Consider the following 17,020-nt stretch of genomic DNA (forward strand, 5'->3'; position numbering starts at 1 on the left):
ATATCTTTGTGTTTTAAACCAACAAAACAAGACATTTAAAGACATTTTCCACTATTTGCAGGCCTTCACATCACAATGACAATTACCTTAGTCTTTTGATAACTGCTAATAAATAAAATAATTTGTACAGGGGCAAGTAGATTTACTCAACTGCACAAAAAAAAGAAATAATGCTAAATCCTGGACATACTTTGATGGTTTGCTCAATACTGGACCGATTTCAAAAACCCTTTTCTCCATTAGTCACTTAGACACAAAAAACATAGGAAATAAGGATCCACATTGAAAAATAATGAAGTTACACATTTCAAATGCGCACAAATTCATGTACTGCTATTTAAGTTCTGAATTAGACTTCATCAGATTATGGTAGTTTCATAAATATTATATTATTCATGCAGCTGCAGTGACATGAATGTAAACCAGTCAGGGCTCTGCTGCGATTTCACGCCTGGAATTATAAATATTTGTCCAAAGTTTCCGAAAGACAAAGAAAAGCTGGAGGCTCTTTCCTCAGTATCAGCACGTACTGAACCACTTGAAAACATAAATCAATGTGTATTTGGGTTTAACAGGAATTAGACAGTGATTCTCAGTCACTTCTGATCTTTGGGGATATTTTAACAAAGTCTGGTTCAGAGTAAACTTCCGATTCTTCAACATGTCTGGCCAGAAGAGAGCTGCAGTCTCACATCTGAAGCCCCTTCATTTAACACGCACACACCCGAATGACACACCATCAGTGTATGAAAACTTATCCTGCGTCAGAGTCCTACAGTTTGCAAAACTAGAAAGTTGTACATAAAACGCTGAATGTAAATGTTTTTTCATGAATCTTTGCTAAAGGTTGACATGGTTTACAGCATCACTGTATGATCAGTCAAAAAATAAATGTGAGATTTGTCTCATTAATACAGGCTGGGTTTTGTATACAGTGATACAATACAATAAATGAGTTTCAGTCCCAATACTAAAATGATATTTTTTGATGCCTTACTTTGAGAAATAGACATATTTATCTAAAAGAAGCAGCAGTTCTGAAATGTTTAATTCTGTGTAAATACATGCAAAGTACCAGAACATTGTCTAAAATTAGGTAAATTATTTTATTAAAATCAGGCACAATCTGGTTAAAAGAAGGAGATTACAAATCTAACCAGATACTCAGATGCTACAGACACATTTCAGTCAGTAACAGACAGGCATTGAGGTTTGATACCCCTCCTCATCAGAAATCTTGGTTTGTCATCCTGAGGGATTTTAAGGCCAAACTGCTCACAGTTAATTATAAATGATGTGCTTATTTTATTTAAAGATATGAAAAAGTACAGTACAGTTTTCTGCATTAAAAGATTAAATTAAAAAAATCTCTATCCTGAGCAGCCACATGGATGAAAGTAAGTTTCATGGAGAAGCACATGATTTCTGAATAATCTAGTGATTTATACTTTCCTAAATCATAAAGAGTAGCTCTCAGTGCCTCTCCTCAAAGTATGTTTAAAGTAAAACCTTCAGGATGTATTCAGACCAAAGCCGTTTTCACATACGCGCTCTGAACTATAACCTGAGAATGGAGTCGAGAAATCGTCCAAACACAGCATGCATTAGGAGGTTCCCAGGAAAATAATAGGTTAGGTATAAAACTACGGGAGAATTTCTGCAATGTGAAGATTTACATCTGCAGCACACGTTTTGTAAAGCATTTAAAATGTTTATATTGTTTTACTGATGAGGGGTAAAAACGCAAGCCTGTTAATTTCACCTAAATGTACTTATTTTGTCTCATTTATGAAGTAGGTGCCTTTTGGTTTGTGTCCATTTGTTTGAGAAAGAGTACGCAGCGGTGGTCGAAGAAGTCTGAGTGAAGAGAGGGAGCGGTGGTAATGAGAGGCCAGTGAATTGGAGGAATAAATACAGCCTAAAAAACATCAAACTATAAAATAACTAAAGCAAATCAGTGTAGTTAAATAACATTCATACTTATATGTAAAATGACACTGTGATGCAGTAGCACCACTCATTTAAAAATGCTGCCATCGCAACACTGACACAACGAAGAGGATCACTTGATCTTTGTTTCACAGTTCAGCATCGGTCACACCTCTTCATGGCGTCATGAGTTTGAGACGTGACGTCATTAATGTGAGTCAAAGAGCTGCTCTTCTTCTGTGGTGTCAGCGATGCGTTCACCACTTCAGACAATTCTCCAGAAGTCCTTCACTGCTTCGTTCGGTCCGCAGCCTGCAGGATGTCATTCACAGTGGGCCTGTCCATGGGGACTTTAGACGGGTGACGATGAAGGACCTTCCCTGCTTCATCCAGCAAAAAGTCACCTCCCATCTGAAATTATAAAAACACACGAAAGCTGCATCATTCAGTACTTTTTAAAGTTAGTATGGAATAAAATGGCACGTAAAAAATGGCAAGTTAAAATAAACCTTTAATTCACTGTGTTACATGTGAAACATGAGCCAAGATGTTTTAGGCGAGGTTTATTTTGTTTCTGTCAAGTTTGAATGGATTGTGCTTTACAATGATAAATTAAGATGACTTTTTTCTCTAAGTGATCCGAGCACACTTGACCCCAAAGTCCAGTTCGTTTGATAAGTATGCACACTGTGTACTGTGCTGGGGCACAGTTTGTTGATCCTCGCCCAAGTCCATTTGAAAAGGAAAGAAAAAGACCGCAGCCAACCCATGAGGACCCCCTTTCTCAAGACACTGAGCTCTTGTGTGTGTGCAGGAGAGTGAGAGAAAGACGTTTTTACCGCTTTCAGTTCTTTTGTGTCTTCTAACTGAATCTCTGTGCTCGCTTTCACTTACAGCTGGCGGTAAGTTACTGCTGATGAAACCCCAAAAGATCAGTTTATCCTCCGTGTTACAGCTGCTCAACCCGAGCTTTGTCAAGCTTGTCTTCAGTTAAAAGGCACACCTTCAAACGGGAGCCCTGTTGTAATGGAAATGCCAAAAAAAAAAAAAAAAAGAGCCAAGCCAGGCCAGCTCATGTGTATGGAAAAGGGCCATCAGGCGTTAAAGGCAAATACTAGAACAGCTAGATAAGTTTGCTTCGGAAAATTACACCACTTTACTGTAATGCATCCTTTAAAAACAAAAAAAGACAACACACCCATATCTTTTCATACCAATATCAAAAATCTAACATGACATTTAGTCTCATATCATAATATCGATATAATGTCAATATTTTGGGGACCAGCAGCTCATTTTTGTCACCTTGCATGTAAATCTGGCCCTACATTTCAGCACATACTTCCTGGGTTTACATCATTGAGTCCATTACATCAGCGCCTCCTCCGTGTCAAACTGTTTGCTGTGTCGTCCGTTTGTACCTGGTAGATGTCTTCCAGCAGGCGAGGGGGCATGTCGGGGAAGTCTCTGTCCACAGCTCCATACTCTGAGTACTTCAGCAGGCAGCCGAACTTCATCACCTTAGAGTAGGACGAGCCGAGGCCAAAACTCCTGTACGTCTGTGACACAGAGGACGTCTGCAGTATTAGGTAAGAGCACTATTTTCTGCGGAGACACAGTCTGGCAGTTTTATATCGTCAAAAAAAACATCCACAATATGAAAAGTATTTTACTGGACGCACTAATCATCATGACTGACGATTGCTTGTGTGGCATGTGGAAAATCCTCTGTCTTCATATTTGGTTGATTGCTCTTGAACCCGCCTCACATCTGCTAACATCTGGTGGTTGACTTTCAGAGTGAATGGTTCAGAGGATTTTATGACACATCATCAAACAGCTGCTGAATGCTCCAGTTCGTGCAGCTTGTTTGTGCTGAGTCATAGCCATTTCTAATTTCCATAAATTAAAGTTTGCTCTTTAATTTTCATTCACCTGCGGTGAATATAAATATTTATTATAGATAAGATAATACACACAGAGAGATTTGATCTACTGTAATCTCATTATTTTAATCTAAATGTCAGAGCAAGCCAAATTCTAGTTTGTTTGTTTTTCAGATTTCTCTTTTCACTTTATTCAAATTCACTGAGTTTCAGCCAGCTGCTGAGGGTGGAAACAAACATCCTGTCCTGACCTTCCTCTGCGGATCCAGCACCATGTTGAGGGTACACCCAGTCTGCTCCAGCCACAGCTGAGCTCCCTCCGCACTGCCGAAAGAAACCACCAAGACCTGCACTGACCGAGCCTTCAGATAAGCCTGAAGAGGAACAAAATGAAAGAACATTAAATATAAACACTGATTACAATCCACCATTTTCTTCTTGGGAATCTGATATGCTCAACTTTTCCACGTTGTTGTTAAAACTTTATTTATTTCTTTTAAGAGTAAATGGGTAGTGGCTGCAAGGTTGAGTGAATACAGTCGCTTTGGAAAAAATGTTGGAATCCTTTGCAGCCAGGGCAGAGGGAAAAAAAAGTCCACATGATTAAAGGAATACTGCAACATTTTAGGGAATGCGTGTTGAGCCTTACTCACATAGGACTATTATTATCTTGGGACCTCAAAACTGTAAATAATAAAGTAAAATGTTTCTCTAACCCCGACCCGGACCAAGCGTTTTCTGTCCAGAAACCCACCAAGATTTTATTCACAGCACTGACACGTCACGAATCATAGGTAATTTGAGGCGGCAGTGGCTCAGTGTGTAGACTAGACTTGGCTTGGGAACCAAAGGGTTGCCAGTTCAAGTCCCACACAGACCAAAGTACAGAGTGTGGACTGGTAGCTGGAGAGGTGCCAGTTCACCTCCTGGGCGCTGCTGAGGTGCCCTTGTGCAATGCACCAAACCCCGAACTGCTCGGTGTGCGCTGACTATATGTATGTGTGCAGCCCCCTTGTTCTGGCACCTCTCTCAGATGCATGTCTGTGTATTTCAGGCCCGTGTATGTACTTACAAAAATTACAACAGAGTGAAAAGAATGTAATTTCCCCTTAGGGATTAATAAAATACACTTTCATCATGTTCTTAATTGGCACAGAGCGTACAATAAAGAAACATGTACAAATCTTGTGAGGTAGAGCACTGTCACCCAGCCTTGCCTCCCATTTTCCCTCTCACAGTATTGCAGCGAAAAATCCTCTCAGAAAGCATTTGCACTAAAGAGACGTCTGTGAAACTGTTGACAGGACACCAAGAACTGAAAACAAGGTCATTTATGACATGAATGTTTGATCCATGGAAGTTTTATATTTATAAAAGTGTCCTCGAACTGAGAAAAGTCTCATGGGCAGGGGGGAAAACACTACTGCACATATTCAGTGGGACGTATAACCAGGAAGTAAACCCGAAAACAAGAAAACTTTTTCAGCGTATGAGCGAGAGAGAGAGAGAGAGAGAGAGAGAGAGAGAGAGAGAGAGAGAGATAGAGAGAGAGAGAATGATCTGGCCTTATCCTTTAATGTGGCTGCCGAAGAAAAGACGCTCTGCTTAGGAAACGTTGATGTTAAGCAGAGCCTTGACATATCCAGGGGATAATGTCAGTAAATCTGAGTAAAATACAGACTTTGTGTGTATGCACCGCACACAACACAGATGTCAGGGGGTAATTTCTAAATCACATGAGATCTCCTGGTAATAACTGAGCCGTGCAAACAAGGCTTTAGAGATCGGTATCACTCTCGTGTCTGTACGGACGAGGATACATCCAGAAGCCAGTCAATGCACCTTTTTCAGGGTTGCCAGGTCTGTGGTTTTCCCATGGAAGTGTTGCCTCAGGTTGAATTTTTTTATCCACCTGTTTGGGTAGACTTTTTGGGGTTTTTTTAGATTTTTTGGGGGGGCTTTTACTTTTATTTTTGATAGTGACAGCTGAAGATATGACTGAAAATGGGGTAGAGAGAGAGGGGATCACTCACAGCAAATGGATTTTAAATAAATACCCAAATCCAACCAAACCTACTCCAGATCAGCACAATCCAAATACACCTAATCCTCTCCGCCTGCCAACACTGGTTTTACTGGCTGTTGGGCCGGTGTTGATCCGCCTTTTGGCTGATTTTGTCACACAGGCCTGGCAACCCCCAACCTTAAGCAGACTGCTTTTGTTAATCGACACAAAACACCAATTTCATGACACAGCAACAAACTGAAATGGCTGAAGGCTGCATCATCAGACAGAAGGTTAACCGACCTGACTGGCCTGCAGCTCGGCCACGTGGTCTCGTCACGGTAGTCATCCGAAATGTCTGATGAGAACCAGCAGCAGCTTCTGACCCTGATCCAGGTACTGACCCAGAGTCACACTCCTATAAACACACAACACAGAAACAGACAGCACAATAAAACTCAACTTAATGAAATAATTAACCGTACTTTATCATGAAATACTAGATAATAGTAACATTTTATCATTGTACTGATGAGCAACCAAACTTTGATTTTTAATTAACAATAAAACATATTTCCATCTTAGTCTGACTGATAAAAACACAACAAACAACACCTTCAAACTAACTGGTCGTGAGTTCGACAGGGACCTTCTCATGCTGATTAATAAGTAGTAAGAACACAAACATTCAAGATCAGTTTGTGAACTCACTTTCCACTCCGTGCATCAGTGAACAGAGTATCAGGACGCAGGCTGTCTGCCGTCTTTCCTCCAGACAGCTGCCTGTCTGTCGTCTGCAGTCCTCTGTCCACGCTCTCCAGGAAGGAGTCCCACTCACTCTGCAAACACAAACGCGGAGACAAAATAAATCCCAGCATATCCCAGTAAGTCAATCATAAACTGGTTTGAATACAAATTAAATACAACGATAATAATAATAATTAAAGGAATAATAAACTGGTGTGTAACAAAATGGCAAAAACTAAACAAGACTATGTTGTTTCTAAGGTAACAAGAGCATAAAGCATCAAAGTCTAGATCAATTTCAGTGTTTTATGTCAATTTTTGCAAATGTTTTAATGCCGCAGACCCACAAAATGACCATGTTATCACAATTTTATTAGAGGAATTCATGTGGAGACAATTATTCTTATTACGTCTTTTAATTTACTTATTACACTGCATTTTCTTTACAGAATCATTGCACGTGGGTTTCATTATTATCAACATCAAACCAGTGGAAATTAAAGTACAACTTAACTTAAGTTACTAGCTACTTTAGATATTTAGATTAATAATGCAAATATAATCAACAATTTAACCTTTAACCTTTCATACTTTGTGAAAATGTAAATACCCAACAAAATATATAACATACATCTAGAGTTCTTAGACATTTTAATGTGGAAATGTTACCTATTATACATAAAATTTTGAACTTTTATTTGTAACAGACTGTGATATTACTACTTTTCCTTAAGTAAAATATATCAGTATGTCTTCCACCGCTGCATCAGATCATTGCATAGAGCATTAGTCAGGCAGTGTGCAATTTATGTCTATTAATCTGCGTGTGTGAAAACATAAGACCTGAAATCGGGTCACACAATGAAAATTAAAAAAAAAACTAAATAAAATATCAAAAGGCAAAAGTTTCACATATACAGACCTCCACCTGCAGAAGTTCGTCTACCTGCTCTCTCACTGCTTCATGGCTGGAAAAATACAAAGGTTTGTAATGAACAGGCGTTGACACTGAGCTTTACTTTCTATTAATAATTAATAACAAGACAGCGATCAACCACTGTAACTGTAACCGTCTCCACCATCAGCAGGTGTCATAATGACGTCTCACACATCATCCTGGGGCAGGTTTGAGCAAATTTTCATTCTTTTGGGAGGAATGCAGGGAGACTTATAATAATAGAGTCCTACACTGAAATTAATTAGAGGAAAACCTGCAGAACCTTGTGTGATCTCCGATTAAAACACAGACGAATAACGCACCAGCCTAAAAAGCAAGTCTTAACATCGTTTTGCCTGTGGTTTGTTATCTTTTCTCCAACAGGTTGTATGGCGAGTCAGTTAACGGTCACACCTGAACTGTACTCACCGCAGAGCCAGAGGAGTGGAGGTTGATCTAATGCACCTCCACCTCTCTGCACTTTGTGAGGCTATGGGACAAATACTGATCTGCATCCAATGAAATACTTTCTCACTTTAACCCGTTTACAAAAGCACAACTTTATGCACTGATTTGGGTGAAACTAGATCATAGTTTATGGAGGAAATATTTTCTAGTTTTCTTTCCGATGTCTACCATCTGTTCAGCTTCAGCTCTCGAGGGTTTCCTGATGGACAGATAGCTTTACTTGTTGTTAAAGTAGTGAGCCGCTAACTACTGCTAACTGTAGTCATGAGCGGGCAGTCGAAGCGGGGCTCAGCAGCCTCCCAGTGAAACTGTCAGGGAATACAGTACTGAGGTGATTTACTGAGTTTATCTGCTGCTATTTGCAGTGCTGTTTGCTGAGTCATCTAGCTGCACAGCTAACTGAGCTAACAACACTACAGTTAGCAGTAGTTAAAGGAGATTAGGGGTGGGGGAAATTTCCGATTCTTAGATGCATCGCGATTCGGACGTGGACGAATCTGAATCGATTCACAAACGTCCAAATTTCGATTATTTAAATCTGTTAATTAAAGTGATACAGAACCTTCTAAATATTGTGGAACTAAGAAGCGCGGTACGCGTCATCGCCGGGACACTTTGGGACGCGCACCTGGAGCGACACGCGCACAGCGGAAAACAAACATGGCCGACCGGCAGCCACCTCGCCATGAGGTCCGAACAGCTCCTTCTAATTTAAAAGCAGCCGTGTGGAAACACTTCGGCTTCTACAACGTCGACGGCGGAAGCGAACTGGACAAGAGCCACGTTATATGTAAGCTGTGTCGAGCTAAAATAAAATACTTTGGCAACACAACAAACATGAGAAGCCGTAACTCGATTCCACCCGACGGAGGACTCGGGGAGACGGCAGGCTGCTGTTGCTGCGGCTACTAGTGGCTACTGTTGGTACTTTCCAGTTTGCACATATTTCCAATAGTTTAATAAAATATAATCGAAATGAATTCTTATTACAAATGCGCTGTTTTTAAAAATTGCAAGTGACGAATGCTTATTCAGTGAGACAAAAAGAAATGTGTTTGTGAAAAAGTGCATCAATATACATAAAGATGCATCAATAATCGTTTTATAATCGAATCGTAGCCCCTGAATCGTAATCGTAATCAAATCGGCAGGTGCCCAAAGATTCTCACCCCTAAAGGACATCCAATGAAGTCAAAAATTATACATATTCTTATATATTCTCAGCCTTCGCAGCTTCGACTCTCCGTGTTTTACAGCGCTTCTTGATGGACAGATACCTCGTAGCTAACTGCTAACTGCTGCTAACTGTAACTGTGAGGTGTTATTAGGGGACAACAGAACCAGGCTCAACAGCCTCCTGGTGAATACAGCAGGACCAGGACTTAACACAGGGAATACAGAGACCAACACGGAACACAGTACCTGGGTCATTTACAGAGTTGCTAAAGTAGCTAAATGCTAACTGCAGTTAGCTTGGTTAGCAGTGCAGCTAGCCAAATCAGCCCCAGGGTGCCATGAGCCAAACCCAACAAAGAAATCACCTAAATACTGGTTTTGACAATATGACAACAGATTTGTTTATTTGTTACTATCACTATTTAATAAGCATCTATATAATTATATACTTACTGATAAGACTTCTGCCAAATAGCTTCTGCTTCACTCTTCTTCTTCACTCCAAGGCTGCAACAGTAACAAAACACACAATTACTTCACTGTATAAAAATATAGAAACATCTGGATTAAAAATTAGGATTAATTTAGTTAAACCACCTTTTGTATAGCTGTGCCCCTGCTGTGATCAGGCCAAATAAAGTGGTGATCTTGTGTGGGACAAAACTCTCCAGGGACTCTGTATGAGAACAAAAGGACCACAGTTATTATTTGAGCTAATTTGTGCCACGTCACGGTATTGGCAAGAAGCATGACCGGGATTACATTACAACACCTCCATGCCAGAGGGCCATTTAATACAATGACTTGACCACACTGATCTGCTTTAACAACTCTCAAGAAGCGTGTGTTGCAGCCAAATCATGAAATATTCAATAAGTTAATTATAATCATATTTCATGGTAACTATGACAACACATAGCCTAGCGCATTCATTAATTAAAGTGTGTTATGCGATTTATTTTTGCTAGATTTTATCCGTTCTATCTTGCTTATGAAACCTGAACCCCAGACTTCATTTCAATTCCAGACATTTTTATAATTTTGTGCGGATTGGGAAAAATATACAGGTTATAAAAGATCAGTGAACATTATTCCAGAATTAATTTGATATCCTCTTCACTTCGGCATGCATGTGATCTATTTTTGTACACGAATTGGAATAAAAATGTATTTTATTATTGATTTGTGCTTTTACTAGTCTTCTGTTAACGCGGTAAGTAGTTAGCAGTGTGCATCATCAATAAAGCAATAATTACCGTGTATTTTCTATACGCCGAATTACTCAAAAGACCAAAACAAGTCACTCGAGATAAAATATTTTTCTACGTGGTGTGTCTACCTTCTTTTTTGCAGTGAAACACATAAAAACTTTGAAATTTTCAATGAAGTTTGTCACTACAAGTGCATCTTGCCTCTGAATCAGTCCTACCTTCTGCTTCCTGTTTGGCTTTCTGTAGAAGGACTTTGCTCAAGTTGACCAACAGAGTCAGACTACTGGTCAGAGTCTCCTCTGATACAGTCACGTCTTCAGCCATGATCACCTGCTCCGTCTCTCACCTGCACCGACAACTGTTGCCAGACCGACAGACATGAGAGCCTAAATGCACCACGACCACGTGACTAAATCATGTGGCGCTAGAAGCCTTGAATGGGATTCAGAACTGATGCAACACCCAGCGGTGAGCGTTAATCACTGCAAGAAATTAAGAAAAATAAAAATTTTAATCACTTCATCATCAGTTAAAACATTAAATTTGCCTCTAAGATGTAGCACAAGTAACACAAATAATAGAAATTACTCTAATGAAGTAGAGGTACTTGTATTTTTTAATCATACATTAAATATAAGCAGGAGATATGGGCACAGGACCCAGTGAACCCACAACCCAGTTTTTGGTGTTTATGGAAAGGGAGTTTTTATGTTGTACTTTAAAATATTTGGCCCTGTTCCTCATCTTTGAGGAATAATCCATAACACCCAGCAAATATGATCTGCTTAGATTTTTAATCTAAATAATCTGAGTTTGGATTTCTTTGAGAACCTTGATTGTAGTTCTGGTAGCTGGGAGGGTCGACTATCAGGAGGACTTTGAGACCAATTTACCAGATGGGGGTCATTTTGTTTTCCCGAGTGTATAATTAATCTACCATGAGATTAATGGTAATTTCAAAGTAACATGAGGTCCAAGATGAGCCTCTGAATTTGACTCAGACTGCACAGTTACACCATGCAGATCAAGGCAGATTCAAGGCTTTCTAACTGAGGCTATAAAATACTATATTGTAGATTATTAATTATATTATACTAAGTCTTACTATATCATAAATAGCGGATGGGTTGCAGGAGGGTGAGGGTGTGTGCGCATTTAAGCACGAGGCACAGCAGCATGATGGCAGTGACATTACAGCATGCATGAAAATGCCACTACACTGATGACTGAAAGCAGTAAATAATCGTTGAATAAAACACTGCTCAATATAATTTAACAGATGGTTTAATGATTAGAGAAGCTGCTTTCAGTTTACTTTCCATACATGCAGTAAAGTTGCTGCGGCAAATATCATTAACTTTCTCTATCACCCTGTTTCGCCCACCTGCAACTCATCTGCTGTTACTCTGCATGTTCATTTTTATGATCCCTGAATTAACTGCATTGCCATAGAAGAAGAGTGCACACACATTGTGAACACTCACAGGTGGATTTTATTGTCTTTAAACAGCAGGAAAATACTGGTCCATTGACTTTAGACCAGATTTTTGTTGGTAAGCGGCACAGTTGCTTTCTGCTGCCTGAAGACACGCAGAGGGGTGTAAGTACATTGGCTACCTACCCAGTGTGGGCACTGGATGAGAGAATTTATGCGATCACAAGAACAAAATAAACATGTCCGACATGAATGACGTAAAGACAGTATGAAAATTACAGTTCTTTTCCCTCATCTACAATTAATCCTCAACCAGACCCAGCAGTCAGAGATTTCTTTACCTCTGTTGTGCAGGTCTGATTAAATGAAAAAAATTAACGTAAAATTGGAAATGCCCTGATTGACACCTTTTCAAATCACACTAATAATTTTTTTTTTTAGTCTTTCATATGTAGTTGTGTCTTTTCCCTCTTCTGTCTTCTCAACTTGTCATGTTTGTCACGGCTTAATCTTTTCTATGATAAACTTTATAAATATATCATCAAATCTCACATACCAACTTGCAGAAAAAGAAAAGTGCCAGATGTGGGTCAACACTAAAAGATTCAAACATCATTATATGAACAGTCCAGTCCTGATGTTTATGACCTTGGTATTAATATTAGTTTTAAGGTGTGATACTTGCAGTGGCAGTAGGTGACAGTAATCGTGATTTCAACTTTTCATTACACCATGAAGAAATGTAAACAACAACACAAAATGTAGCTCAGGAAATGGAGAGGTGTGAGCATGCACTCACAGTTTCAAATAATTAAAATTTGTTTTTCTGGGTGAATAATTAAATTAAATTAAAATTAAATTAAATTTATTTAACTGAAGGTAAACCAACATTACCTGACATGACATCTGTCTTTTCATCAAAGTGTCCCAGAGTGAACCTGTCCTTAACTGACTCTGCTGTCACACAATGACGGGTGGATTTAAGTTAAGTTGGGTAGATTGTAGGATATTGGATTGGATCTTTGTATAAATAAAGTTTTATTGTTATTATCAACATTAAGTAATTTTACAGATGGTTAAATTAAAGTACTAGTAGAAATTATTTGACCATAAAGATGTTCTCAAGAAGCCCTTTTCTGCCAGAAAAATAAAAAGACATACACAAAACATCCTGCATAATAAAAATAGAAACACTAATGGTCGGACTGTTTTAGACAAAGAAATTAATAACTTAATGTAAAACATTTGCAGAATTTACAAGAAGGTGCAAATAATTGAGAAGGGAGTCCACACGTGACAAAGAAGTAGTCTGTATTAATTATTTACTGCAAATGTAAAAGTTTACCGTCAATAAAATGTTGTCGTTTCATACATTCATTCGATTCGCTGTAGTCATTTAGCAAAGCTGATAAATTTTTCTTATCTCTTTAACAACTCTAAAACCGGGTGACTTTTTAAAGGAGTCACTGATGAAATCATTTGAAACAGTGTGATCGCAAACGTTCGCTACCTATCGTGGTGGATAAGAGTCTGAACTCGTAACTTGTATTACAGTGAACCAAATGGAAATCAAACAGCTGTTTCATGTGTATTTACAGGAAGTCTGCTGAGTAGATGATCCTTTAGTGCTGCCCAGATTTACAATCCTGTAAACACCTCCGGACGTGTTCTGATCAATCAGATCACAATCCATCATCAATAAGTCCAGGGTGCATTCACATCTGTACTTAAAACTGTTCACTGTCCAAGAAACTTTTTTTACCAGGTGTAAAAGGGGCCAAAATGTTTCAATTTGTATCTCATAAATGCAATTTAATAAGTCAAAATGTTGACTTAATAACTCATTTTTAAATTAGTAAATCAATACAGTAGTACAGTATTATAATTTTAACTTAATAAGTCAGTTTTTACTAACATGGTATTTAATAATTTCAATTTAGGAAGCCAACATTTTCACACAGTATGTCTTAATTTTACTTTCATCAAATTTCAGTCATGAGTTTTACTTAATACATCAAACTTTAAATTCATCCTGTAAAAAGGCTGACTTAATATAATTTTAACTTAGTAAGTCAAAAGTTGTATTTAATATCTCAGTTTTGATTTGACCTGCACCGAGTGTCGGAAGAGAAAAGGTCATGAACACCATGTTTTTTTTTTTTTATAGCTTTGGTACTTTCAATATTATCAAATGTTGGCATCATATTGTTGTTTAACATGTGAAAAAGTATTGATGCCTCGATACTTTTGAAAACCTTAATACCCAATTTTTCATGTTTTATTTTTCATCTTAACAGAAATATGAATCAACAGGATTTTGCCAAAAAAAAAAAAAAAAAAAAAAAAAACAAGATCAGCAGAGCTCGTTAAAATTGTCAACCAGTTTTATTGACTGCTGAACATTCATTCACTCGTTCAATAAAACATCAATCCCTCCTTCAAGTTTTAAGCTCTAAAGTCCACCGTATAGCACTTAATGACCGGGTCACACAGTGCAAAAAAACACAGAAGAAAAAGAAAATGACCACCAGTCAGCACAATCATTGATATGAGAGAAAAATGACACAAAGCAAAAAAAAAAAAAAAAAAAACAAGCGTAGGAAGGAAATAAAGCAGACGTGCCATTGAACAGATCAATTTGTTCTTAATGAGGAGACTGGACATTCAATGAAGATCTACTGCAGCATTAACGTGACTTTCAGTGACGATACTTGAGCATTGAAGGCCTCAAATTCATTAAAGTTGCAATTAAAGAAAAAAATTTGTTCGTAAGACTGAATACTTTCAGGTCATTCCAGGTGAATTACCTGCTGAGCACGCTTCCTCCTTGTGCTTCAACCAACATCGATGATTCATTAAAAAAAAAAAACAGGCAGCAGCTGCAGACACACAAACGTCGCCTCAACATCACTCACTCAAAGTATTTTGTTTCACAGGTTGCTGCATGTAAACATCACATCTCATTCACTTCCCTCGCAGGATTAACCCCAAAAAATATTACAAGTTTCATGACTTGCATCTGCGCGCGTTCGATTTCTATGAAAGCGCCGTTAATTTTGTGCAGCCAGAATTCAATCTTGTTAGCTTTTTAGCTAATAAACATTCACTGAAGAAGATACCAAACAGAAAACCACACAAGTGATAATTCTTCTGATAAATTTACAGGCTTTGTGAGAATTTCCTCTTTTTTCTGACCAGGTTTTCTCCAGATATCTGTGACAAGACAGAAATCTGGCTATGCAAAGTTATCAGGAAAAATAATTTCTACAATATATGTCTAAAGACAGTATTTTTTATTTTTTTTTTATAGTTGAAATGTTTGGAGGGACGTGAGATCTTTTCTCCCAAACTATTGCTCTGAAGTGTCGGCTCATACAAGCAATTTAATCCATGAGATCATTAAAAATCCAAAGAACAGAGACGTGACAAGACAAGCAAAAGGAATGATGGCAGAGAAAATGACAGTATGTGGTGTGCTTTACCCTCATCTGTAATTAATCTTCAGTAAGACCCAGCAGTCAGAGATGTCAGAGAGCGTTCAGGAGGCTTTATTTCTGTTGCTCAAGTCTGGAGTTTTACTTATTATTTAACACAAATCTCATTACATCAGATAATGGAGATGCACTGTCCTCATTTTTATCTTTTCGTCTAGACAGACATATCGTTTTTTCTGTTTTCCAGTATATTTTATTAGATTTTATAGGCAGCATTTTATGTACATTTGATCCTCATACTTAATTCGAGATGTTCCGTTTGTGTTATTTTTATTTACAGTTAATTATAAGTAAGTTTACAGTTTGCCCTGATGTAATTTTGGATTTTATATATAAATAAAGAATACCAGCCAATATATTGATACTGAATTACTTTTATGTATTTTTAAATTTTAAGTTTTATAGGCAGCATTTTATTAATATTTAATCCTTATAGTTATTTATAATCAGTCACTATATCAATATTGCATTGTTTTTTAATCTCTAACAATGGAATCAGCCTCAGAAATCCAGTGTTGTATTATACAGGGATTCACTGCATACTTATTTCTTTTTTTTTGCCCAAAATGACGGCTTCATATTGTATGAATATTGATTTTTGCACTGACAAAGTAAGATTTTCTTCTGTTTCTCTGCACTGTCAAGTTGCAAATGTAAAAGAAAACAAAAAGAAATGCAACAAAATATTAAATCCTAAAATATCCAAAAATTAAAATGTCTTCAAGTTTCCTCTGTGCTCAAAACAGCCCAGAACCAAAATTTATTTCATTTACAATCATAAAAAAGAGAAATCTTCACATTTGAGAAGCTGAAACCAGCAAATATTTGGTATTTCTGCTTGATAATCTCTTGACTGATTTCTCTTTTTTTCTAACTTTTACTTAATTTTAAATTAATCTACTAATCCAGGGGTTTCAAAGTTTGAGACCATGAGCCTCCCCTCAGACAAAGCTTCATTTACTTGCTTAACTTGGCTCAATTCTGGGATGTCTATGGGATCATGATTATGTTTTTTAATTCCATAGGCACTCCTAATCAAGATAGCTTAATATTGCTGTTTTACACAATTTAACATTCCACATAAATACATAAAAAAGTCTGTCCAAAAGTGTTTATTAGTTTCAAACTCTGGAAAATAGAAAAAAAATTCCCTAAAACTATTCTACCTCTGAACAATCTCTTTAAATAAATCACACATTTAAGCTTTTATGTGATCTCCTTTTGAAAACTAATGTAATATTTTTTTCATTTTCTTTTACTGTGCCTCCCCTGAACCTGTTAGGAGCCCCTCTGATGTGTGTTGGAAAGTGGAGACTCAACTCACGTCTGTGCAGGACAGCAGAGAGAGAGAGTTCAGCTCTCAGGTTTGTAGCTTCTAACTGAATCTCTGTGGTTTGAAGTTAAGACATCAGCTTTATTTTACTGTTTCGTGTTGCTTTCAGCTGCGCAGGAGTGTGCTGGTTAAGTTACAGCTGATGAAAATATTTTAACATTTACTGATTTTACTGCTTCATAATAAAAGCTTTTAAATAACAAAATGACGAGAGACTTTTGTTGGGAGAACTTTATAGGAAGTAAAATGTTTATCCACCGTGCAGATGCTCGACTAAAGACGAGCACCTCATCAGTAAATACACACTTTCTAGCAGGTGCAAACTCCACTGCAAAACAAGCAAAAGAGTTTGCCTCTGCCAAAAAGGCGCATAAATTAGCGTTTCCACCCAGGTTTACA

The 17,020-nt window shown here is 37.8% G+C and overlaps 1 protein-coding gene across 1 annotated transcript; it reads right to left on the reverse strand.

The window, feature by feature from the left end:
* Positions 1 to 1,958: 1,958 nt before the first annotated feature.
* selenol (selenoprotein L) lies at positions 1,959 to 10,749 on the reverse strand. Its single transcript, XM_084738096.1, has 9 exons — positions 10,578 to 10,749; positions 9,746 to 9,824; positions 9,602 to 9,655; positions 7,490 to 7,535; positions 6,532 to 6,659; positions 6,124 to 6,238; positions 4,067 to 4,189; positions 3,351 to 3,488; positions 1,959 to 2,340 (listed from the first exon to the last, which is right to left on the reverse strand). Exons 1-9 carry the CDS (start codon positions 10,681 to 10,683, stop codon positions 2,218 to 2,220), a joined length of 912 nt encoding a protein of 303 aa, XP_084594222.1. The 5' UTR covers positions 10,684 to 10,749; the 3' UTR covers positions 1,959 to 2,217.
* Positions 10,750 to 17,020: the final 6,271 nt, after the last annotated feature.

The sequence above is a fragment of the Lutjanus erythropterus genome, chromosome 15 (genome assembly GCF_056507025.1).
Source record: "Lutjanus erythropterus isolate fLutEry1 chromosome 15, fLutEry1.hap2, whole genome shotgun sequence".
NCBI classification, from domain to species: Eukaryota; Metazoa; Chordata; class Actinopteri; order Lutjaniformes; family Lutjanidae; genus Lutjanus; species Lutjanus erythropterus.